Source organism: Schistocerca piceifrons, chromosome 7, assembly GCF_021461385.2.
Source record: "Schistocerca piceifrons isolate TAMUIC-IGC-003096 chromosome 7, iqSchPice1.1, whole genome shotgun sequence".
In the NCBI taxonomy this organism is placed as follows: Eukaryota; Metazoa; Arthropoda; class Insecta; order Orthoptera; family Acrididae; genus Schistocerca; species Schistocerca piceifrons.
The window spans coordinates 77,786,624-77,812,071 of NC_060144.1; the positions used below are offsets into that span (position 1 = coordinate 77,786,624).

At 44.0% G+C, this 25,448-nt stretch overlaps 1 protein-coding gene across 1 annotated transcript in view; it reads right to left on the reverse strand.

Moving 5' to 3' along the window:
• Window positions 1-22,290, reverse strand: part of LOC124805439 (myrosinase 1-like) — a 57,562-nt gene extending 35,272 nt beyond the window's left edge. Inside the window, exons 1-3 of the mRNA XM_047266000.1 lie at window positions 22,155-22,290; window positions 16,116-16,249; window positions 6,166-6,300 (exon numbers count right to left, since the gene is read on the reverse strand). Coding sequence (XP_047121956.1) covers window positions 6,166-6,300; window positions 16,116-16,249; window positions 22,155-22,290 — 405 coding nt within the window. The remainder of the gene's footprint in view (window positions 1-6,165; window positions 6,301-16,115; window positions 16,250-22,154) is intronic.
• Window positions 22,291-25,448: the final 3,158 nt, after the last annotated feature.

Sequence of the window (25,448 nt, forward strand, 5' to 3'; positions counted from 1 at the left end):
TTACTATACTCTAATTACTGCTGGTGGGCTGTCATAGTAAGTGGCTGTATTTATTACCAAAGCTGACGTTATTCTTTAATTAATTACGTTATTCATAGTTACACTTTTTCTTGACAACAATAAAATTTTTGTAAAGTTTTACGCTGATGGTTTTTGGGATGGATTCTAATCAGTAAGGCAGCATTGCTGGCAAAAATAAATTATATTCCGAAAACGTTTCTTCAAATATTTACTGCTGGTAATGAAATGATTTTACAAACATTCAAATGGGACTTACTTTTTACAATAATCTTACAACTAGTATTGCGCAAACACACCTTCAGTAGTCTTGAGTTTCGCAAATAATTCAATACTTCAATAATATTAGTTCCTCTTATGATAATAGTTAGCTGATGTCTCTATACATCCGTTTATAATCTCTTGTAAATCATAGCTGGTGGCTGGCAGACACACCGCTCCTCTCAACCTCTCGCTTCAGACCTGCTACCGACTCGCTTCACATCTCGCTTACTACTGACTTCCTTCGAACGCTAAAGTGCGGTCTCTCTTGCCAACAATGCGTTCTGGTGCAGACAATCCCTGCTACCATTACAAAATGTATCTATGCACGGTCTTTCCCGCTCTTTTCTTAAAATGTATCCATACGCGGCCTCTCCCGCCCTTTTTACAATTATATCAATTTGCGGTATCTCTTGCCAACAATAATTTGGTGCAGACATTCCCTGCTACCACAATTATTTCCAACATGACAAATATTAATTATTGCTACTTAATCCCATTAATAAAATATAAAAATCTTTCATAAATTGTGGTTTGACAATAGACAATAATATACACGTCTTACAACTGGATACTGCATCCAAGCGATATTGTTAATTTGTCCGTATCCAACTCTTACCCAAGCTGCTGACTGGTCTGATGCGGCACATGATGGATTCCTCTCTCGTGCCAATCTCCTCCTATCAGTAGCACATAACATCAAATATATGTCGTATTATCTTTTGCTTTACCCTGCAATTTTTCGGTTTATAAATCCTTCTAGTGCCACTGGAGTTATTAACTAATGTCCTAACACCCCTCCTGCCCCTCCTTCTAGTTACTGTTCTACGTGTTCCTCTTTCTCGCCGATTGTACGGAAATCATCCTCATTGCTTATCGCTATATTTAACTTTCAGCATCCTTTTCCAACATCGCATTTCAGCACTCTTTGATTCTATTCTTTTGCAATTTCCTCACAACCCATGTTTCACATCCAGACTTGCATTCTCTCAAATTTCTTTGTCAATTAACGGCTGTACTTTACTATAGTAGCCTTCTTTATGGAATGAATACTGCCATTGCCTATGGTAACCCGCTTCTTGCTCTGTCCATCTTGCATTGCTTTCTTTCAAGTTATATGAATACCTTCATTTCGCCTGCTAAACAGTCTCTAGTTCTGATGTTAATTTAGTTACTAAACTCATTTCTGTTGCTTCTTAAAACTTTTGGCTTTCTTTGGCCTACTCACAATCAATATCTGTGATCAGTAACCTGTTCATTCCTTGCAAAAGGTCCTGATTTATCCGCTGATTAGCTACCGGCGGCAACTTTATCAATGATTCTTACCATTGGCCTCCATTCGCCCACTATTTCAATCACACCTCTGAAGATTTCTCTTATGTCACTCATTACTTCTTCGACGTACACATTCATCTGTGAAGAAGAATAGCTTCATCGTTGCTTTGTTGTTCTGGTCTCGAGTTCTGTTTTGATGCAACTTGCAGTGTTAGTCTATGCTGTGCAAGCCTGTTTGTTCACTTAACTACCGCAACCTTCATCCATTTGCACCTGCTTGCTGTGGTCAACGCTTGGTGTGCCTTCATAATTTTTACCTCTCGACTCTTCCTCCCCAACCCCTCCTCCTCCCATTACCCAAACGACTATTCCTCCACGTCTCAGAATGTGTTCTATCAACTGAGTTTTCAGTCAAGTTGCGCCGTACGTTACCCTTCTCCCAAAAACAATTTAGTACCTCTCCAATAGTTATTCAGTCTAGACATGTAACCTTCAGCATCCTTCTCTGGCACATCGTTTCGAATGTTTCTATTCTCCTTGTAGGAAGGGTTCAGACTAATAGAGCACGAAAAAACTAGTAAAACTTAAATTTGTATTCGATGCTAAGAAATGTATGTTTTTTAGAAATGCTTGTCTGTAACTTTTAGTATTTGATTTTCTAATTTAATTCCCTTAGCGTCGCCTGATTACATTCGACTGCACCCCATTACCCTTCTTTCACTTTTGTCGATAGTCTTCTTACAACTTCAAGACACTATTCGTTATGGTTGACTGCCATTGCAAGACCTGTGCCGTCTCAGACACAATTACAGCGTTATCGGCATACCTCAAAGTATTCATTTCCTCTTCCAGTACTTTAATTCCGTTCCCAAATTTCTCCTTGGCTTCTTTTAATGTTTGCTCAATGTACACTGAATAATAACGCGGATAGGATTGAGTCCTTTCTGATTCCATTCTCAGCTACTGTCTTTCTTTCACGTCATTCGGCTCTTATAACTATTATACAAGAACTTATTCCTGGGTTCTACATTATTTAAAATCGTGTATTCCAGTCAACACTGTCCATTTTTCTCCAAATTTACAAATACTATAATCGTAGGTTTGGTTTTCTGCATTCCACCGTCTAAGATGACTCGTTGCGTCAATATTACGCTACGTGTTCATACATTTCTCCTGAACGCAATCCGACATTCCCCATGGTCAGCTTCAACAATGTTTTCTATGCTTCAGTAAATAATTCTTGTGAAATATTGCTGCTATACTTTATCTGACGGATTAATCTGTAATACTAAAACCTGACGTCAGCTGTTGTCTTCGGAAGTGCTGTTATTACATTCGTCTAGAAGTCCGAGAGAATCTCATCTGTCTCACATATTTTGCATGCAAAGTGAAACAGTCTTGAAATGTATTCTCTCTGGGACCCCAATAATTCTGAACGGATGCGGTAAACTTAGGATGCCTTACGTATTTCAGTGTTCTGGCACATTTTTCTATCTGTATTACATCACCTACATCATAGTTATTTGCTGCCTCTTCTCTTTCCACAATACTGCTTTGCATCTCGTTTCCCTTTCATAGTCCTTGTGTATATTTCTGCAACCTTTCTGTTTTCCCTTCTTTCCTTACTACTGGACTGCCAAGCGAGCTCTTGATACTCATGCAGCTTTTTCCTTTCCTTCAAGGCTTTCATTGATTTTCCTTTAGATGGGACCTATCTTTCCCATGGTCATGCATACTTCGGCAACCTTGCATTTTCCTCCACCCATTCCTATTTTGCCATGTTCAACTGTCGATCATATTTTTCGCATACTCCTCTCTGTCGATATCAGAGCCTGTATTTTAAATCTTCCATTTCACCAATTAAACTCAATACTTCGTGCGTTATGCAGCGATTTCTACAAGGTTATTTACATCCTTTTGGTCCCCACCTGCCGTTGGAATATCATTGCTCAGAGCTACAATTCACTTTACATTTTATTTCTTTCTCCTGTTTCAGTTGATCGTTGCACACTGCTCCCTTTGAAACTAGAAACAAACTGTATCTTCAATTCACCAAAGTCTTAATTTCCTACTGTTTCAAATTAAATCTGCATCATTTATGATCGGAATCGACATTCTTTTATAATTTAAAATATGGTTTCGAAATATCTGTATTACCATTATATAACGTAAGAAAAACACAATAGTACCTCCAGTTCCCTTCCATGTATAGGACTTTCTTTCACGATTCTTAAACAAATTGTTTCATCTTTGTGCTATATGCAAAATTCTTCCAGGCGGATTCACAGTACTATTAGGGCGATTATGAACTAAATACATCTGCAATGAACACTAGCGAACATCTCTTTAGGTAAGGCGATGTAATTATTCATGTCCTCACACTCAGTGAACAATGATAGTTTATTAACAACAGATGACATTGGAATGTTTGTACTGTCGAACTATTGTTAAAATACCTAAGTCTTTCTACAAGATGAAGGTCTTGTATTACTCTTAGGACAAGATTTTGCGAAATGACATCATTAAGTATAGATAACCCCACATCTCATGAATGACTTTGTTTCCAAGACTTCCCATGACACTACATGTAAGAATTTGCTGAGTCTAGTTGCTCAAGAAAGTGAACTAAGCTTCTACATCTACATCTACATATACATGGTTACTCTGCAATTCACACTTACGTGCCTGGCAGATGGTTCATCGAACCATATTCATACTACTTCTCTACCATTCCACTCTCGAATGGCGCGTGGAAAAAAGGAACAGCTAAATCTTTCCATTCGAGCTCTGATTTCTCTTATTTTATTATGATGATCATTTCTCCCTACGTAGGTGGGTGTCAACAAAATATTTTCGCATTCGGAAGAGAAAGTTTGTGATTGAAATTTCGTAAATAGATCTCGCCGAGAAGAAAACCGCCTTTGTTTCAGTGACTGCCACCCCAACTCGCGTATCACATCAGTGACACTCTCACCCCTATTGCGCAATAACACGAAACGAGCTGCCCTTCTTTGCACTTTTTCGATGTCCTCCGTCAATCCCACCTGGTAAGGATCCCATACCGCACAGCAGTATTCCAGCAGAGGACGGACAAGTGTAATGTAGGCTGTCTTTTTAGTGGATTTGTCGCATCTTCTAAGAGTTCTGTCAACAAAACACAGTATTTGTTTCGCCTTCCCCACAATATTACCTATGTGGTCTTTCCAATTTAAGTTGTTCGTAATTGTAATTCCTAGGTATTAAGTCGAATTGACAGCCCTTAGATTTGTGCGATTTATCGTATACCCAAAATTTATCGGATTTCTTTTAGTACCCATGTGGATGACATCGCACTTTTTTTTGCTTAGTACCAATTGCCACTTTCCGCATCATAGAGAAATTCTCTCTAGATCATTTTGTAATTGGAATTGATGGTCAGATGATTTTACTAGCAGTAAATTGCAGCGTCATCTGCAAACAGTCTAAGGGGTCTGCTCAAATTATCACCTAGATCATTTATGTAAATCAGGAACAGCAGAGGGCCTATGACACTACCTTGCGCCGGGCGCGGTGGTCTAGCGGTTCTAGGCGCGCAGTCCGGGACCGCGCGACTGCTACGGTCGCAGGTTGGAATCCTGCCTCGGGCATGGATGTGTGTGATGTCCTTAGGTTAGTTAGGTTTAAGTAGTTCTAAGTTCTAGGGGACTGATGACCACAGTAGTTAAGTCTCATAGTGCTCAGAGCCATTTGAACCATTTGAACATTACCTTGCGAAACGCCAGATATCACTTCTTTTCTACTCGATGATTTACCGTCTGTCACTACGAACTGTGACCACTGTGAGAGGAAATCACGAATCCGGTCACACAACTGAGACGATACTCATATGCACGCAATTTGATTAATAGTCGCTCGTGAGGAACGGTATCAGAAGCCTTCTGGAAATCTAGGAATATGGAATCGATCTGAGACCCCTTGTCGACAGCATTCATTACTTCATGGGAATAAAGAGCTAGCTGTGTAGCACAAGAACCATATTTTTTGAATCCGTGTTGGTTATGTATAAATAAGTCATTTTCTTCAAGGTGATTCATATGTTCGAGTACAGTATATGCTCCAAAATCCTATTGCAAAGTGATATGGGTCTGTAATTCAATGGGTTATTCCTATTTCCTTTCCTGAATATTGGTGTGACCTGTGGTACTTTCGTGTCTTTAGGAACAGGCCTTTCGTCAAGTTGTATATGATTGCTAAGAAAGGCGCTATTGTGTATGCATACTTCGAAAGGAACCAGACTGGTATACCATCTGAACCGGAATACTTGCCTTTCTTAAACGATTTGAGTTGTTTCGCAGCACCTAAGATATCTACTTTTATGTCACTCATGCTAACAGTTGTTCTGGTTTCAAATTATGTAATATTTACTTCATCTTCTTTCGTGAAGGAATTACGGAAAACTTTATTTAGTAACTCCGCTTTAGTGGAACCATCATCGGTAATATTTCCATCGCTATCGCGCAGTGACAGTATTGACTGTTTTTTGCTTCTTTTACTTTCAGTGCAAGTTGACGCACGTTTATACATGAAGAACGTTTTATTCGCTCAGACCTACACATCATGTGTGCCACTTACCATGGGCTGGATTCCGTTCGCGAGCAGCTCGTTGATGAGGTTGTTGTAGTAGTCGATGCCTGGCTGGTTGATGACGTCAACGTCTCCATTGGGCAGGACGCGCGCCCAGGAGATGGAGAAGCGGTACACGTCCACCTGTTCGAAAACAAGGAGAATCATGTAAGCCACCAGCATCTCTGTTCTTCAATACCTAATTGTGAGAGTACGGGAACGGTGTATTAACTGCATTGTACGTCTTCTTGAAGCGTTCTTCTACAAAGATTTCTTACGTTCAGAAAAAACCATAATGAGTGAAGAGTGCCGGATGGTGAGGCCGAGCGGTTCGAGGCGCTTCAGTCTGGAACCGCGCGACCGCTACGGTCACAGGTTCGAATCCTGCCTCGGGCATGGATGTATGTGATTGTCCTAGTGTTAGTTAGGCTTAAGTAGTTCTAAGTTCTAGGGGACTGATGACCTCAGATGGCAAGTCCCATAGTGCTCACACCCATTTGAACCATTTGAGTGAAGAGTACAGTTAACAGTGATGGGAGCAACAGATACACATCATATGTATGTTAAAATGTCTTATATAGGTTTCTAATGAATGGGAGTAGCCTGAATTCAACTAGTGAACTTATTGAAATTTCACCAGACTGAACTACTTTATTCCAAAGAAGAAAAGAAAATAATTTTTAAAATTCTACAGTAAAATCAAGATGACTAATAAGTTTGCTGCTGACCATTAACATTGAAACACCCGCAAGAACAGCAAAAAAACTAAATTTTTCTTTTGGTAATATACAGTATAGCAGGAATAACATTAATTGCGCAGGTGATTTGGAGGACAACAGGACGCGAAAATTTGTTCGCTAAGCTGACGCTTCAGACAGTAACATTGCTTCTAGCCTGTTGGAGCATCCAGTTGAAATGAAGTACCATGACGTCATTCCATTCTGTCCCAACCTTCTGTTCACTTTCATCAATCATAGTGGTTCGCGAGTGCTAGCCTGCTAGTTTTCAGCTACCCATGATCAGATGTTTTTGGTGGGTCAGAGATCTTAGGAATGTTCTGGCCAGGGCAACAGCTGAACAACCTCTGTGTGGAATGTAACAGTTTCGGACCTATGGTTGTAGGCTCTTGTACGATGGCCGCTGGTGATGAGTCGAAGTCATGAATTGATCCCCAGGTGGCTGTGTTTACCTCAGCAAGGTACAAAGTAGCATGCTTGTCCTAGGCGAGGAGTCCAAGGCGGCTGCACCCTGCCTCAGCGAAAGACAGTGGCAATATACCCTGCTGAGTCACGAGCAAAGTCAGGTGAGGTGCCAGACAAGCCGCAGGAGCAAGTGTGGAACAACCAGTTGATACCCTGACAGCCAAGCACATGGTGCGTTGCCTCAAATTAACAACTTATAGATACCCAGAGGCGAGCTTGAATCATCTAGGAGGCAGCTCCATCTGTATGGCACTAGTTGAAGCACTGGCAGCATCAGATCACGCAGCGGCATGTAGACCAGAAAGTGGGGAAGCCAGCAGATGTAGATGAGGCTGGGTGACTTTTCAGCTGGTGCGAAGTACGTCTGGTTGTCCGTAGTGGTCGGCGACATCATACTGCCAGGACTGGGCTGGAGTATGTATGGTACATAGGGACCACCGAGGTAGTGCCACGGCAGGTGTGGCCTGATGTAATTGAATTCGCCTCTGCAACAGACTGAAATTTTGTAACATGCCGCCTCAGCGAATTTCAGGCCGTGGCAGCGCAATTACTCAGACAGCTAGCTGACCCATCTGCCACGAGTTGTGAAGTCTGTCAGAGTGGTGTCACCACAAGAAGATCCGGTCTATCAAATCCCAGTTCGCTGCTAATTTGTGGACCTATTAGAAACAACACTGTACTATTTGCAATTAATCATGTACTTAATGACGCTACATAGCAAAAGTCTTTCATTTTAGTCCAATACAGCTAATATTTCTATGGATAGATGTACACTGAATTCCAGTTGAACACTAGGTGTGACCCACCAGTTGGTCTACAACGTACTGGTAGTTCGAAACAGTGGTGATTCCAAGCTGTAGATAGACAAACACTGTACAAGCGAGGACAAGGATTACTATGGTACCCGAAGAAGAGGTTTCTGTCACTATGACTTGGTGGTGGTATGTATTGTGATACTGCTGAAGATGTTGGAACATTTGTTCTGTGTTAATACTCGAAGACTGTATGGGTATGAGCCCATGCCAAGATCAGGGTAAAGTGTGATTTAAGGTGCATTCAGGAAGGTCAGGTTCTTAATGGGTAAAACTTCCATAGGATTGTCAAGCAGCTGCAGCAGTGGAAATGTTTGGTTTGTAGCTGTAGCCCCCGTTATTCTTGCCAGAAGCCAGAAAGTAGTTACTGACATACCACACTGCGTACCTTTTGGTAGTAATCCGTTGCCTCACAGATCTACACCTTGTGTTTCCTTTGATTGCTCTTGTTCATAGCAATTTATTATAGCAATAACTGTACCATATACAGAGTATACCAAGTCATGTCCCGCCTTCAGAAAATAATGTCGTGTTGCAGGCATATATCGTCGGCTTCGTTCTGCACCTGTCCTCTTAGAAGTGACTCATTTGTCTCTGTGACAGTTGCGAGTACTGTGGATGGGCACGCTCTAATTTCCTCTCTCTGCCCTCGCTGCACTTTGTCTCTTGATATTACTGAATGTTTCTTCCCATCTGGTGCTCTTACCAAAATTTCTTCATCACGAGTTTCACAAACTTTCCACAATTACTCCATTTTATGGGATAGCATGAGACTCATATCTGGCATATCTAGTGGTATCTTGACAAGATATTTATTTCCAGAAGTACAATCATTTCCACTCTACTTGACAGTTCCTTCCACGCTTGTTGTAGACCACCCAGAAACTGAGTCGTTGGTAACAGGGTAGAAGTTAGCTGTCCATGGTCTGTAAATCAGCTGCTTCTATGGAAGTATCACCTACACAGTCGGCAAAACTGCACAACAGCCTTGCCAGGGCCAAACAAGTATTTAACAGGTCTAACCAGACCTGTATTACGTTCACGCCACTATTTATCAAACTGGGTGTGGTACATAAATAACGAATACACAGTAAATGGCAAAGGTGTTTCATCAGTTCTACCATAAAACTAGTGCTCTCGTCCAAATTAACGTTTCTGGAACCACACATGAACAAGGAATTATTTACCGTGCTGTGAGCTTCAGTGTCACCTTGATGGTTTGGAATAGATACCAGTTGCATATTGGATGAAAAATGTGCTGCTATAGTCAGTACATAGCATTTCCCTGTCAATAATTTCAAAAGGCGTATTAGCCTCCATTAATCTCTGAAGTGGAATACTTGATAGCTCAACTCAGCTCAATGTGCACACTGTACACAGCTCCTCAGACACTTTGCCGCATCCTGTTAACAAGTACAGTACCAGTACTGTTTGGCTACCTCCATTTCCATGGTTCTCCGACCCCCATGCCTTGATAACACGTGATCACGTGCCTGACTCAATACTTCGCCGTGCATAATTGCTGGACCCATAACATGTAGCTTAAATTTTGTCTTCTGACTTAACACACTGTGAAATTGTCATTGCATTGTAGACAGTTTACAGTCTTCGTCAGTTGGTTGCTCTGCCTGACGTTCTATACTGGTGTGACGCAGTCTTTGTAATAAATAAACCTTCCTACCGAAGCCATCTGCATTCCTTTGGTTCTTTCCAGGTCGATCGATTACCTCCAAATTCCTATTCACTACACTTGAGCGCTCTATGTGCTTTTACCTGATGGATCTTTCAACCGCAATAGTCATATTTATGTGACATGATTCGTCACTAGAATAAATTTTCTGCCGTATAGGTATCATCAGAAATACGTAATAGCATAAATGGGGCTTAACAGTTGGCTTATTTGTACCCGAATTTTTCTTCTGCATTTTATGTAATTAGTGTGATTCATAGGATATCAGTTGCCCTTGTCCATTTACTTCTTGACTTAATACTTATCGAAACATGTAATTATTTGCGTCACAAACAAATATGGAGCACCTGACTGGTGGCCAACAGTTCTTTTAATCCTTTTAACATGTCTTCATACTCCGATTTCCATTGGAATTTCATCGTATACCTGTTTTCAATAAGTAAGTGAGAGGTCATGCTATTACTGCAAATTTCGCGGTAAGCTTTTTATAGTAACTCCCTAAACCAAAATATGAGAGTAAATTTTTCCCTGTTCAAAGCACAGGGAAATCTTATATAGTCTTCAATAATGTAGGATTTGTACAGACTCCATCACAACTAATAAATGGCCCAAATACTACATCTCTTGTAATGTGAAGCGAGACTGCTTTAGTGTTAAGTGTGTTGCATACAGCCTGTGGAACAACGATTTTAGTGAAACTTCCTGGCAGATTAAAACTGTGTGCCGGACCGAGACTCGAACTCGGGACCGAGTTCGAATCTCAGTCCGGTACACAGTTTTAATCTGCCAGGAAGTTTCATAAATCAGCGCACACTCCGCTGCAGAGTGAAAATCTCATTCTGGGAACGATTTTAGTCATTGCACTTCCTCCTCTACATCGTCTGCAAAGATTTTTATGCCATCCAATACGCTTGGTCTTAACTCTTTCGAAACTTCATCTACCAATCGATGAAATGTTGCTGGCGCATTTTCCAAACCAAGCAGCATATTGTGGTATTGATCGTGCTCAAAGATGTGTAACTGCCGTTTTCTGTCATTCCTCCAATGCTACTTCCAACTCCCCACATTCATGCGGGAAAAATATCAGTACTGCCCCCAAACTGTTCAAACTTTCAGTTACGTTTTGTACCGGATATGTGTCTGTAATCTGATGACAAGATATTTGTAGTCACAGCAAAAGTGATAAGCTTCAGTTCGATCAATACCTTTTTTTCTGGTTTTCGCCAAAGACTGCTAATTTCCTCAATAATGCTGTTCCATAAATGTTGTTTAAAGAACTCCGTCACCTGCCGCACGTTATGAGGTACAGCCATGGCTCTCATACACATTGGCCCATTCCTAATTCGAACACTGTATTGTGCTACAGGAGCTGCTAGGAAAGCCCAAGAAAGATTAAACTAGTCTTCAAACTCCATTAACAATTCCTCCTTGGATAATTTTTCCGTGCTTTCCGAATGTTTTATCTTCTCCTATAATTAAATACTGGTGGCTTGTTTATATGTAGTGTCCGAGCTCTTCTTATCAAGAATATCTCTCTCCAGAATCTCTTAACTGGAGACCAACAGATCTGCAGACAAGTGAATGTCTTCAGTCCCCAAGTTATCTATTCTGATGGGCACCACCTGCTCATCCTCCACCTCCTGTACATGTAAAATATTCCTCTGAACAAAACTGCGTGATTTACCCAACTCATCATTTTTCTCCCAGTGGATTAATCACACATAACCCGTTTGCAAACAGATGAGCTCCTACACTCATCCACAGCACTTTTCCCATAGCTTTCAGTGTTTTATAAGGCGAATTAATTCTCAGTGGTCTTGAACACAGTTCAGTTGCACCAAGGATGAACCTTGTGGAAATGTAGCATAGACAACAGTTTTCTCCAGGTTAAAACGCCGTCAGTGGCCAGAGACAGTGGTTATGTGAGTGTGAGCTGTGTTTTCTACGTTAGAAGAATGCCTTTTAGCCGCAACCCCATGTGTGTAGTACTTTTATTGTCGTCCCTGTCTGCGAGTCAGTTTCTCCTCTGTACGGTCAATAGCACACTATAATTTCCATAATGTTGTCGCTAAACTTACGAAAGATTAGTGCACTCCCGTGTCCAGTAAAAACGTGTGTTTTCCTCCATCTGCTAAGTGAGTTAAGCAAAATTCCGCCTCTGCACTTGTTTCTGTTATGCTAAATTAACTAGCTCTACTCAGAATTCTGGAGAGACTGACTAAAAATAGGTTGCCATCTTTCAACAATATTTCTGTATCTGGCATGATCAGCCACATCGGTTGCATTTGATGTCAGTTGTAAAAAGAAACGCTTTCTTTCACGGAGTTGGTTAAGTGAATCCAGTTCATCTGATACTAATGACATTCCTGTGACTCCAGTTAAGTCTTTCGGAGATTCTTACCATACTTTTCTTAATACAAGTCACATGTATTGACATTAAGTTTCCTGTTTCTCTCCATGCAGCAGTGGATGGTGCTTTCTGACACACTGTTTAAATTCGCCCAATAATATCTACAGCTATTCTTTCTACTATAACGCTGCAATAAGACTCTACCCAGACTGTCAGATTTATGAGCACTCGCTACTTATACTCAGCTTCAGAGCTGTCAAAATATTGTCTACAAATGTGAACATAGCCTCTCCTGTTTTACTTAAAAAGTGAGGTTGCTGCACTAGTTTCTGGGGTGGATATTGATACTTTGGACACGTCTCTGGTTTCTTGTAATTGCTCTAACTACTTACGCTGTCCACGTTATCTTTCCTCATGTGAGCCACTGATCAAGGAAAGACTGAACCACCTCTGTAGTGGTAACCTGTTGTTCCCCAGGTTTACTCATTGCAAACCCTAAGTGTACGACAAAAGGACAAAACAAAAGGAAAAATACAGTAAAACTTAATACTAACATTACATTACAATTTTTCCTACTAATATTTTTTAATCATTACATGTGAATGCTAATCATGCAGCTCTCTGTATCCTCCAGCAAACAGCCCAGGACCTTTACATTCAAAACACTGCTGAAGATTGAGTTCATGGGACATTATGCTACAGCAAGTTGCACTTCCACACCTAACTAGGCATATTCTGTCATATGTTCATCTATTGTTATCTACCCAGTGCAATCAATGCTGAATCCATTTTCGCGAATAGCTCCTTCAACACAGGTCTCCTATGTAATTGCTTCTCCATTGTCAATCAGTTGAGCAAATAAAGTCAGTTTACCCTCATTCACTCCACTGAGATGATGTTGCTAATTGCTGATGCACACATTGCTGGCAGTAATTGTCTATTTCTGGCAACACTGTAGTAGTGTCAGTGTTGTGGACGCTGCTATTTGTGAGGATGATCGACTGAGGATGCTATACAAGATGTCAGGTGCATACTACCAGTTTCTCGGTAATACTCCATTAGCAGTTGCACTGTGACTCTCGTACAATGGCTGCTGGTGGCAACTCGAATTCATGCACTGAGGCCCAGATAGTCATGGTAACCTCAGAAAATCACAGTGCTACATTCTTACATTGCAGCAGATGAGGACGGCATGTCTGTGCGCTACCTCAGTGAAGAACAGTGGCAAGAAGCCTTGCTGAGTTTTGACTGACACACCTGGTAAACCGCAGGAACAGGTGTAGAGCAACCAACCACTTCTCTGGGGAATCATGTGTGTGGTGTGTTGGACCAAAACCCAAGATCCATTGAGACATGCACGGGCCATCTCGTGTTACCCGGGAGATGGCCTCGGCTGTATGATGCTGATTCAAGCCCCACAATACCACATCTAGCAGCAGCCCATAGACCAGCAGCTAGCAGAGATAGTTGGTAGATGTCGACGATGCTGGGTGATCTGTCAGCTGGTGCGGAGTATGTCCTGGAGTTGGTAGTAGTCGAATACAACTTACTGCTAGGTCTGGGTTGCGAGAGTTTATAGTAGGTTTTCCCAAATTTGTTGAGGCCAATCCCCACTTGTTGTAGTACGTAGGGATCACAGCACTGAAACATCAGACCAGAGTCTGAGGTAGTTACGCTCGCCACTGTGCCTAACAGAGGTCTTGCCTTAGCATTATTCCAGCACCGAAGCGAAATTAGATTATCAGCTAGCTGGCCAATCTGATCATGGCTTGAAAAGCTGTCTGGAGGGTAGTTGGTGCGGCAGTAGTTAAGTCACAATAGTTTGCGGGACATGGAGTCTTGTATTATCTAGTTCAAATATGACATATAGTCCTCGAAAGTATCCCGATACTACCGGCCTTATCGCGCCGGAATGTAAAAGCTACTATCCGTAGTACCATATACGAACCAGAAGTGATCCTGTTGTCTATCAATACCTCATACCAGACGGCCGGTGTAGCCGAGCGGTTCTAGGCGCTACAATCTGGAACCGCGCGACGGCTACAGTCGCAGGTTCGAATCCTGCCTCAGGCATCCACGTGTGTGATGTTCTTAGGTTAGTTAGGTCTAAGTAGTTCTAAGTTCTAGGGGACTGATGACCACAGAAGTTAAGTCCCATAGTGCTCAGAGCCATTCGAACCACTTTGAACCTCATACCATCTTGCGCTGGGTTGATAAGATGATTATGAATATTGTCTGGAAACCTTCATTCTCATCAGAGACTCCACACAGAGATACGTCCATTATGGTTGTATTCACAAAAGCTTGGATTTGTCAGAGAAGACAAACTGATGCTCGACATGTGCCCACTCTTTTCGTTGCTCGCACCACTGTTGGGCCACTTCTCATTGCTGTAGAGTTATGGGAAGCCACAACATGGTGGCTGTAGCGAAACTCCACGGCATTCCTGAGGTCCTCACACTGCCCTCGTAGATACTTCTCCTGCTGGAAACAATCCAGTTTCCTGAATATGGGTACACTAAATGGCTGTAGGATCTTATGATTTAGCACGCCCTCGCAAGCTATGCGTCTCTGCTCTGGGGCAGCAGTTGTAAGAGGTAGCTGTGATTCTGCACAGTATAAAGTACGGTGCATCTGAACCCCTAGATTCCACATTAGCATGACGTTAGTAGGTTACTATCCACAAGAGTAGGAATATTGCAGACGACAAACCACAGTACACAATCTCAACAGCCATGTTCGTGTCACAGTCGAATACCGCCGGGAATTGGTAGACATTCGTCCTTAGACGTGGCACAACGCTATTTACTCACAAGCAAACAACGTTTAAGTGAGGAACATACGTTGTATTTCTTCATTATATAGAGTATGTAGATGGTGTTACTTTCAACCCGCCAGGGTAGCGAGCGCGCTAACGCGCTGCTTCCTGGACTCGGGTAGGCGCGCCGGCCCCGGATCGAATCCGCCCGGCGGATTAACGGCGAGGGCCGGTGTGCCAGCCAGTCTGGATGTGGTTTTTAGGCGGTTTTCCACATCCCGATAGGTGAATACCGGGCTGGTCCCCACGTTCCACCTCAGTTACAGGCGTCGCAGACATTTGAAACGCATCCGCACTATTTCACGATTTACACTGGATGCAGACAGTTAGGTTACACTGATTCCGTCCTGGGCCGGTACGGGGTGGCAGCATGAAGGGCATCCGGCCATCCCTAACACTAACACTGCCAAATCCATTGTAACCACGCCGACCCTACGACCGCTGTGGGACTATGGCGTAAGTGAAAGAAAGAAAAAAAGATGGTGTTACTTTCACTTGTTTTGTGCTGTTGTTGTTAAACTGTAATCATTAATTTAACTGGAAATGTACAGGGTGGGCAACGTGAAACTGACCAGGAAAGTACTTCAGGCACCTGAAGACAGATAATCCATCTTAATCAAAACGCACCTGGTGGTAAATAATGTAAACAGTTTTGCTTATCGCAAGGTGCACGAAGCGTTTTCCTGGAGCTTTATCGTGCCCATTCTGTAGTACATTTCATTCGAATTTGACTTTTGTTGCGTGCCTCGCCCTGATGTTGCAGTTCTTCTAAGCAGCGGTGTACTTCGTTAATGGTTCAAATGGCTCTGAGCACTATGGGACTCAACTGCTGAGGTCATAAGTCCCCTAGAACTTAGAACTACTTAAACCTAACTAACCTAAGGACAACACACACATCCATGCCCGAGGCAGGATTCGAACCTGCGACCGTAGCGGTCGCGCGGTTCCAGACTGTAGCGCCAGAACCGCTCGGCCACCAGCGGTCGACGTACTTCATTAACGTGAGAGTGGAGACTACAACTGAGTCACAACATAACACGGTAGATTCACCGAGTACCACACCTCTGCAACGGCAGCGAGTACTTACATTGAGCGCCTTGAGCATCTGCACGTCCTCCTGGTACTTGTGGTACGAGTCGCAGGCCACGTCGCCGTTGGCACCATTCGTGCCGTACTCTGGGTGTTCGTGCAGCATGTGGTCCCAGATGTTCTCGCCCTTGCCTGCGTACACAGCGGTATGTTATTGCAAGTAGTGCAGTGTAGTTTTTCATGAAATGACAGAAAACCCGTTGGGCGAGGAAGTTTAATAGCTACAATACCACTAGCCTTTTGGAAATCGACTCGACACATCTGAAAAGTACATGTAAAGTAACTGATTGAGATATGTGGAATTTACGAAGGTTTTTAATCAAGTCAGACAAATGAAAGGGATAGCGCAGTGACAGATAGAGAAAGTGGGAGGCAGAGGCCTGAGGTACAAATGGTGGCTCTTATCCGTGGTGGAGAACGATCAAAAGTTATGTCAATGAAAAGCAAACGTTCAGGCAGAGGATCTCTTGCGTGCTTAAGGTGCAGATTGCGAGGTGTCAGCAAAATCTGACGTGTGGAACACTGCCTTTTACTGCGATTATGGCTTGTTGTGAACAACCGAAGTTGTCAGTATTTACTATCAAAAACAGTCTTTATCATAATTTATTTACTATGGTAACCGGTTTCAACCACTACTGTGGTCATCTTCAGACCTACATGTCGTATACAAAGCTTTAATTAGAGGGCTACATACATTAAAGAAAATATATAAATTTATAAAGCTATAAAACGATGAATTGCCAATGAGTAAGAACCTCCTTCTGCTGGAGAATCACTACTGGAGAAACTATTTTTCTTTCCTTTATTGTTATTTGACACCTTGCAATAAGGTGGGCTGGCTGCAGCACACTACGCTGCTCTTGAGCCACAAGTTTTACAGAGAAAATACAATGGAGACACAGAATATACAGAACAAAGTGCGGGGCAAAAAACAATAGACACAGAACTCGTAGCCGTTCACACGTGAAGACACCTAAGGAAACTGTTGGCACTGCACACGGACACTGATGACGGAGACGACACGTGGGCGGCGAATAGCACTGAGGTACAAATACGACGGCACACACACTTTAACGATGGCGATGATCTCCGGCGCGCGAATGTCAACTTTACGTGTGCGAGTCCGGGGACCTGCCAAGAGGGGAAGAAGGTGGTGGGGGAGGGAGAGGGGAGAGCAAAGATGCCAAGGGCAGAGGAGATGGGGGGAAGAATGAAGGTATGGGGGTAGGGGAAGCCTGGGGGAGGAGGGGGGAGAGAGGGAGGAGGGAGGGGAAGGGGGAGAGAAGGGAGAGAGAGTGCCCATAGGAACAAACACAGGAAGAAGGAGGGAGTATCAAAGTTGGTAGGAGGGGTAGATGGAGGGGAGAAGGGCATCATCAGGGAGAGAGAGCTGGCAGAAGCCACCTTGGGAGAGGGTATGGAGAGTGGAAAGATGGAGAGCAGGTGGGACGTGGAAATACAGGCGCGGCAGCAGATGGGGGCGGGAGTGGATGGGAGAGACAAGCTGGTGAGGAGGATCGAGTTTATGGGAGGCGTAGAGGATCCGTATCCGTTCGAGGAAAAGGAGGAGGTGGGTGATCGGAATAAGGTCGTACAGGATCCACATAGGGCAGGGGAGATGCTGTAGGTGAGGTGAAGACCATGGCATTCTAGGATCTGAAGGGATTTGTAAAAGGTAGGGGGAGCGGAGATCCAGGCAGGGTGGGCGTAGCAAAGGATAGGGCGGATGAGGGATTTATGGGTATGGAGGATGGTGGAGGGGTCCAGACCCCATTTACAGCCAGAAAGGAGCTTGAGGAGATGGAGGTGGGAGCGTGCCTTGGCTTGGATTGTTCGGAGGTGGGGGGTCCAGGAGAGGCAGCGGTCAAGGGTGACGCCAAGGTACTTAAGGGTGGAGGTGAGGGTGATAGGACGACCATAGATGGTGACATAGAAATCGAAGAGGCGGAAGGAAGGGGTGGTTTTGCCTACTATGATCGCCTGTGTTTTGGAAGGATTGACCTTAAGCAACCACTGGTTGCACCAAGTGGTGAATCGGTCAAGATGGGACTGGAGAAGGTGTCGGGAGCGCTGCAGGGTGGGGGCGACGGCAAGGAAGGCGGTGTCATCGGCGTACTGGAGAAGGTGGATGGGGGGTGAAGGCGGCGGCATGTCCACCGTATACAAAAGGTACAGAAGAAGGGAAAAGACGGAACCTTGGGGCACACCGGTGGAGGGGAAGAAGGTGTAGGAATCCGTGTTATGGATGGTGACGTAGGAAGGACGTTGGGAAAGAAAGGAACCAATCAGACAGACGTAGTTAATAGGTAGGGCGAAGGTTTGGAGCTTGAAGAGGAGACCGGAATGCCACACACGGTCATAGGCGCGTTCGAGGTCAAGGGAGAGGAAGACAGCGGAATGACGGGAATTAAGTTGTTCGGAGAGCAGATGAGTGAGGTGAAGGAGAAGGTCATCGGTAGAGTAGGACGGCCGAAAGCCACACTGGGTAACGGGAAGGAGGCGGTGCTGGCGGAGATGGGAGAAACCAGTGCACGTCTTACTATACAGGGTGATTCAAAAAGAATACCACAACTTTAAAAATGTGTATTTAATGAAAGAAACATAATATAACCTTCTGTTATACATCATTACAAAGAGTATTTAAAAAGGCTTTTTTTTCACTCAAAAACAAGTTCAGAGATGTTCAATATGGCCCCCTCCAGACACTCGAGCAATATCAACCCGATACTCCAACTCGTTCCACACTCTCTGTAGCATATCAGGCGTAACAGTTTGGATAGCTGCTGTTATTTCTCGTTTCAAATCATCAATGGTGGCTGGGAGAGGTGGCCGAAACACCATATCCTTAACATACCCCCATAAGAAAAAATCGCAGGGGGTAAGATCAGGGCTTCTTGGAGGCCAGTGATGAAGTGGCTGCGAACAAATGCTTGCTGGATGCGTGCTACATTTTCATCACTCGTTCTCGGCCGTCCAGAACTTTTCCCTTTGCACAAACACCCATCCTCTGTAAACTGTTTATACCAACGTTTAATACACCACCTATCAGGAGGTTTACACCATACTTCGTTCGAAATGCACGCTGAACAACTGTCGTCGATTCACTTCTGCTGTACTCAATAACACAAAAAGCTTTCTGTTGAGCGGTCGTCATCTTAGCATCAACTGACGCTGACGCCTAGTCAACAGCGCTTCAAGCGAACAAATGTACAACTAATTGAAACTTTATAGCTCCCTTAATTCGCCGACAGATAGTGCTTAGCTCTGCCTTTTGTCGTTGCAGAGTTTTAAATTCCTAAAGTTGTGGTATTCTTTTTGAATCACCCTGTATATAATGGAAACTCCGCCCACTTCTGATGGAATGATGTCATTACTAACCAATGGGTTATAAGTCGAATAACAATATAAAATTTCTTAGTTAAAAGAACATTGTCAAGAATTAAAAATAAACACACATTAGGCTTATATAACAGCTATTGTCAATTAAGAAGCGTTAAAAATATTTAAACATGTAGGATCAACGAACTTCGTTTTGACAGTACATGGGTTGCCCTCTCAAGGCCTGTTAGTGAAGCATTTGGAACCACTGGTTGCCATGGTGAAGTTGGACGCCGTTCCAAAGATGAGACAGCTTACAACAATTTCAGTGGAAAGAAGCCCATTGGTTAGTAATGACATCATTCCATCAGAAGTGGGCGGAGTCTCCATTATATATAGTAAGACGTGCACTGGTTTCTCCAGTAGTGATTCTCCAGCAGAAGGAGGTTCTTACCCATTGGTAATTCATTTATAACTTTCTTTATTTTCTTTAATGTATGTAGCCCTCTAATTAAAGCTTTGTATACGACATTTCGGTCTGAAGATGACGACAGTAGAGGTTGAAACCGGTCACCATAATAAATAAATTATGATCAAGACTGTTTGATAGTAAATATTTGTAATACATCGATCACTGTCACTCCCATAATGTATTCAAAAGGAGCTATCAGTATTTTGAACGTGACCACGTCGTTTAATCACCCCCCTATGAAGGTGAGTCGAAGCTCACTTTCATAGGTTCCGGCCGGAGCACTTACAGTGTTCTTGGGGTGTGTAAGCTACAAGTACACGTCAGAGCGACCCACTGTTTGTATTCGCTCGTTACATGAATGCTCTCAGCCCAGGGGCGTTGGCAGTGGATTTCGTTTCATCACGGCCGACGTGTATATGAATCCTCAGCTCTTCTCAATGCAGGAACTCTTGTGTGAAAGAGCTCACTGACAGTACCTCATTAACAAGTTTCGGTCTCGGGCCTATCGCAAATGTTCAAATGTGTGTGAATTGCTAACGAACCAAACCGCTGAGGTCATCGGTCCCTAGACTTACACACTATTTAAACTAACTTATGCTAAGAACAACACACACACCCACGCCCAAGAGAGGACTCGAACCTCCAGCGGGAGGGGCCGCGCAATCCGTGACATGGCGCCTCAAACCGCACGGCCACTCCGCAGGGCTCGGGCCTGGTGCTCCAGCAGTAAAGACCGTGCATGGAAAGGGTTTTAAAGCAGCCTTCACCTCTCGACGACGTGAGGAACAAATGTTATCGATTTTCATCAAATCTGCCTTACCCAGAATGAGATTTTCACTCTGCAGCGGAGTGTGCGCTGATATGAAACTTCCTGACAGATGAATACTGTGTGCCGGACCGAGACTCGAACTCGGGACCTTTGCCTTTCGTGGGCAAGTGCTCTACCAACTGAGCTACCCAAGCATGACTCACGACCCGTCCTCAAAACTTCAGTTCTGCCAGTAGCTCGTCTACTACCTTCTAAATTTCACAGAAGCTCTTCTGCGAACCTTGCAGAACTAGCACTCGTGGAAGAAAGGATATTGTGGAGATCAAATTCAAATTTGTGTGAACTCTTATGGGACTTAACAGCTAAGTTCATCAGTCGCTAAACTTACACACTACTTAACCTAAATTATCCTAAGGACAAACACACACACCCATGCCCGAGGGGGAACTCGAACCTCCGCCGCTGGCCGCGGTGGTCTAGCGGTTCTAGGCGCTCAGTCCGGAACCGCGTGACTCCTACGGTCGCAGGTTCGAATCCTGCCTCGGGCATGGATGTGTGTGATGTCCTTAGATCAGTTAGGTTTAAGTAGTTCTACGTCTAGGGGACTGACTAATGTTATGTCCCATAATGCTCAGAGCCATTTGAACCATTTTTGAACCTCCGCCGGGATCAGTGAGACAGTCCATGAGTGCAGCGCCTTAGACCGTATTGCAGAGACATGGCTTAGCCACAGCGTAGGGGATGTTTCCAGAATGAGATTTTCACTCTGCAGCGGAGTGTGCGCTGATATGAAACTTCCTGACAGATTAAAACTGTGAGCCGGACCGAGACTCGAACTCGGGACCTTTGCCTTTCGCGGGCATGTGCTCTACCAACTGAGCTACCCAAGCACGACTCACGACCCGTCCTCACAGCTCCTCTGGAAACATCTCCTAGGCTGTTGCTAAGCCATGTCTCCGCAGTATCCTTTTTTCCGGGAGTGCTATTTCTGCAAGGTTCGCAGAAGAACTTCTGTGAAATTTGGACGGTAGTAGACGAGGTACTGGCAGAGTTGAAGCTGTGAGGACGGGTCGTGAGTCATGCTTGGGTAACTCAGTTGGTAGAGCACTTGCCCACGAAAGGCAAAGGTCCAGAGTTCGAGTCTCGGTCCAGGACACAGTTTTAATCTGCCAGTAATTTTCAAATCTGCATTAATTTCAGCACCTGTAAATTCCTATTGAATCCCATATTTGGACAGCAATTTAGACAATTTTAAAAGAAAGGAACATGTGTGTTCGGAGACACTGTTAAGTAAGATTCCTTAAGCAGGTACAATCCTTGAAATGAGAATAGGAACTGAGCATATGTATGGTGAAGTGTATTTACAAATGTCTTATCCAGACCAGTTTCAATCCTCAAATGAGGAGACATCTCGAGAAATTTATTTAGAGCGCATAATGATAAAAAATATGGTACTGTAGATGTTAATTCGCACTCACCATCCTCATTCCAAGCGCCTTCGATCTGGTAAGCCGCGGTGGCGCTCCCTAGCAGGAAACCTTCCGGGAACTGGTTGACTGCTGTCTGTGCCGCAGCAGCAGCGAAGAGTGCTACCAACAGTGTTAGCTGCTGCATTATGGAAAGTCAACAATGTCATGCAGTTTTTGGAACTTGTGTGTGTGTTTATATATATGGGATTTGAAGTACTTGTGTACAGTACTCAGCGCTGAGCAAACAACCTTGGCTATCGCTGATTATCAGATAATTGAAAGACTGTTCTAAAATATCTAATTTTTGTAGTTATACAGATACGATCATTGGTCCAAGGTCTGACCACTCGGAACGGGGTCTGCCCACGCGGTGTGCGACCTTGAGTAGCGGCTAGCTGCCCGCGTCCTTGAAACGCGTGTTGTTGCATCGTGTCGGTCACACAAGAGAGCGATCTTTCTGCCGCGGAGGCTGGCCTGTGGTCGCGGCGAGCGCCACTCTGTCAGACAATACACAGATTCGCCGCCGTGAGTGCCTGCAGGCGCATTTTCTGCCTGACGACCGAGCCTGAGGCGGCGGCACGCAGGTCTGTCGTACAGGTGAGCGTGCAGTCCACACGCAGGAGAAATCATGCAAACAGAAGAACTTATCGAACAGACGAGGAAGTACAACTTCTTTTCCGATACAAACGATGAAGCTTCTAAAAACATTTTCAAGAAGGCCGAAGCGTGGAGAGAGATACAGCTACTAAACTGTTTCAGAACGTTTCTGCAAAAATGTTATTTTCACATATGCAATAGGTTACATAAAATGAAGCACAGTACAATATTAAGTCCAGGAAATCAGTGCATATTTCATCGTAAGATATCTGAACATATGACAGCAAGCGTGTAGGCAACCATATGGTCAAACCCAGAAAATCGAACTTGTTGTTGTTGTGGTCTTCAGTCCTGAGACTGGTTTGATGCAGCTCTTCATGCTACTCTATCCTGTGCAAGCTTTTTCATCTCCCAGTACCTACTGCAACCTACATCCTTCTGAATCTGCTTAGTGTATTCATCTCTTGGTTTCCCTCTACGATTTTTACCCTCCACGCTGCCCTCCAATACTAAATTGGTGATCCCTTGATGCCTCAGAACATGTCCTACCAACCGATCCCTTCTTCTGGTCAAGTTGTGCCACAAACTCCTCTTCTCCCCAATCCTATTCAATACTTCCTCATTAGTTATGTGATCTACCCATCTAATCTTCAGCATTCTTCTGTAGCACCACATTTCGAAAGCTTCTACTGTCTTCTTGTCCAAACTATTTATCGTCCATGTTTCACTTCCATACATGGCTACACTCCATACAAATACTTTCAGAAATGACTTCCTGACACTTAAATCTATACTCGATGTTAAGAAATTTCTCTTCTTCAGAAACACTTTCCTTGCCATTGCCAGTCTAAATTTTATATCCTCTCTACTTTGACCATCATCAGTTATTTTGCTCCCCAAATAGCAAAACTCCTTTACTACTTTAAGTGCCTCATTTCCTAATCTAATTCCCTCAGCATCACCCGACTTAATTAGACTACATTCCATTATCCTTGTTTTCTTTTGTTGATGTTCATCTTATACCCTCCTTTCAAGACACTGTCCATTCCATTCAACTACTCTCCCAAGTCCTTTGCTGTCAGAATTAAAATGTCATCGGCGAACCTCAAAGTTTTTATTTCTTCTCCATGAATTTTAATACCTACTCCGAATTTTTCTATTGTTTCCTTTACTGCTTGCTCAATATACAGATTGAATAACATCGGGGAGAGGCTACAACCCTGTCTTACTCCCTTCCCAACCACTGCTTCCCTTTCATGTCCCTCGACTCTTATAACTCCCATCTGGTTTCTGTACAAATTGTAAATAGCCTTTCGCTCCCTGTATTTTGCCCCTGTAACCTTTAGACGTTTGCAGCAGCAAGGACTATCAGCTCGGAGACCATGGCTGCGGTTACACTTGACGCTGCATCACAGGCAGGAGCGCCTGCGATGGTGCACGAATGGCAAAATGTTATTTTTTCGGATGAATCCAGGTTCTGTTTTCAGCATCATGATGGTCGAATCCGTGTTTGGCGACATCGTGGTGAACGCACATTGGAAGCGTGTATTCCTTATCGCCATACTGGGGTATCACCCGGCGTGATGGTATGGGGTGCCATTGGTTACACAAGTGTCAAACATGTCTCATTCAAACTTGTTTTATATCATACACTACTGGCCATTAAAATTGCTACACCAAGAAGAAATGCAGATGATAAACGGGTATTCATTGGACAAATATATTATGCTAGAGCTGGCATGTGATTACGTTTTCACGCAATTTGGGTGCATAGATCCTGAGAAATCAGTACCCAGAACAACCACCTCTGGCCGTAATAACGGCCCTGATACCCATGCGCATTAACAGAGATAGGATGGCGAGCACATGTACAGCTGCCCATGCAGCTTCAACACGATACCACAGTTCACCAAGAGTAGTGACTGGCGTATTGTGACGAGCCAGTTGCTCGGCCACCATTGACCAGACGTTTTCAGTTGGTGAGAGATCTGGAGAATGTGCTGGCCAGGGCAGCAGTCGAACATTTTCTGTATCCAGAAAGGCCCGTACAGGACCTGCAACATGCGGTCGTGCATTATCCTGCTGAAATGTAGGGTTTCGCAGGGATCGAATGAAGTCTAGAGCCACGGGTCGTAACACATTTGAAATGTATCGTCCACTGTTCACAGTGCCGCCAATGCAAACAAGTGGTGACCGAGACGTGTAGCCAATGGCGCCCCATACCATCACGCCGGGTGATACCCCAGTATGGCGATGAGGAATACACGCTTCCAATGTGCGTTCACCACGATGTCGCCAAACACGGATGCGACTATCATGATGCTGAAAACAGAACCTGGATTCATCCGAAAAAATGACGTTTTGCCATTCGTGCACCATCGCAGGCGCTCCTGCCTGTGATGCAGCGTCAAGGGTAACCGCAGCCATGGTCTCCGAGCTGATAGTCCTTGCTGCTGCAAACTTCGTCGAACTGTTCGTGCAGATGCTGTTGACTCAGGGATCGAGACGTGGCTGCACGATCCGTTACAGCCATGCGGATAAGATGCCTGTCATCTCGACTGCTAGTGATACGAGGCCGTTGGGATCCAGCACGCCGTTCCGTTTTACCCTCCTGATCCCACCGATTCCATATTCTGCCAACAGTCATTGGATCTCGACCAACGCGAGCAACAATGTTGAGATACGATAAACCGCAATCGCGATAAG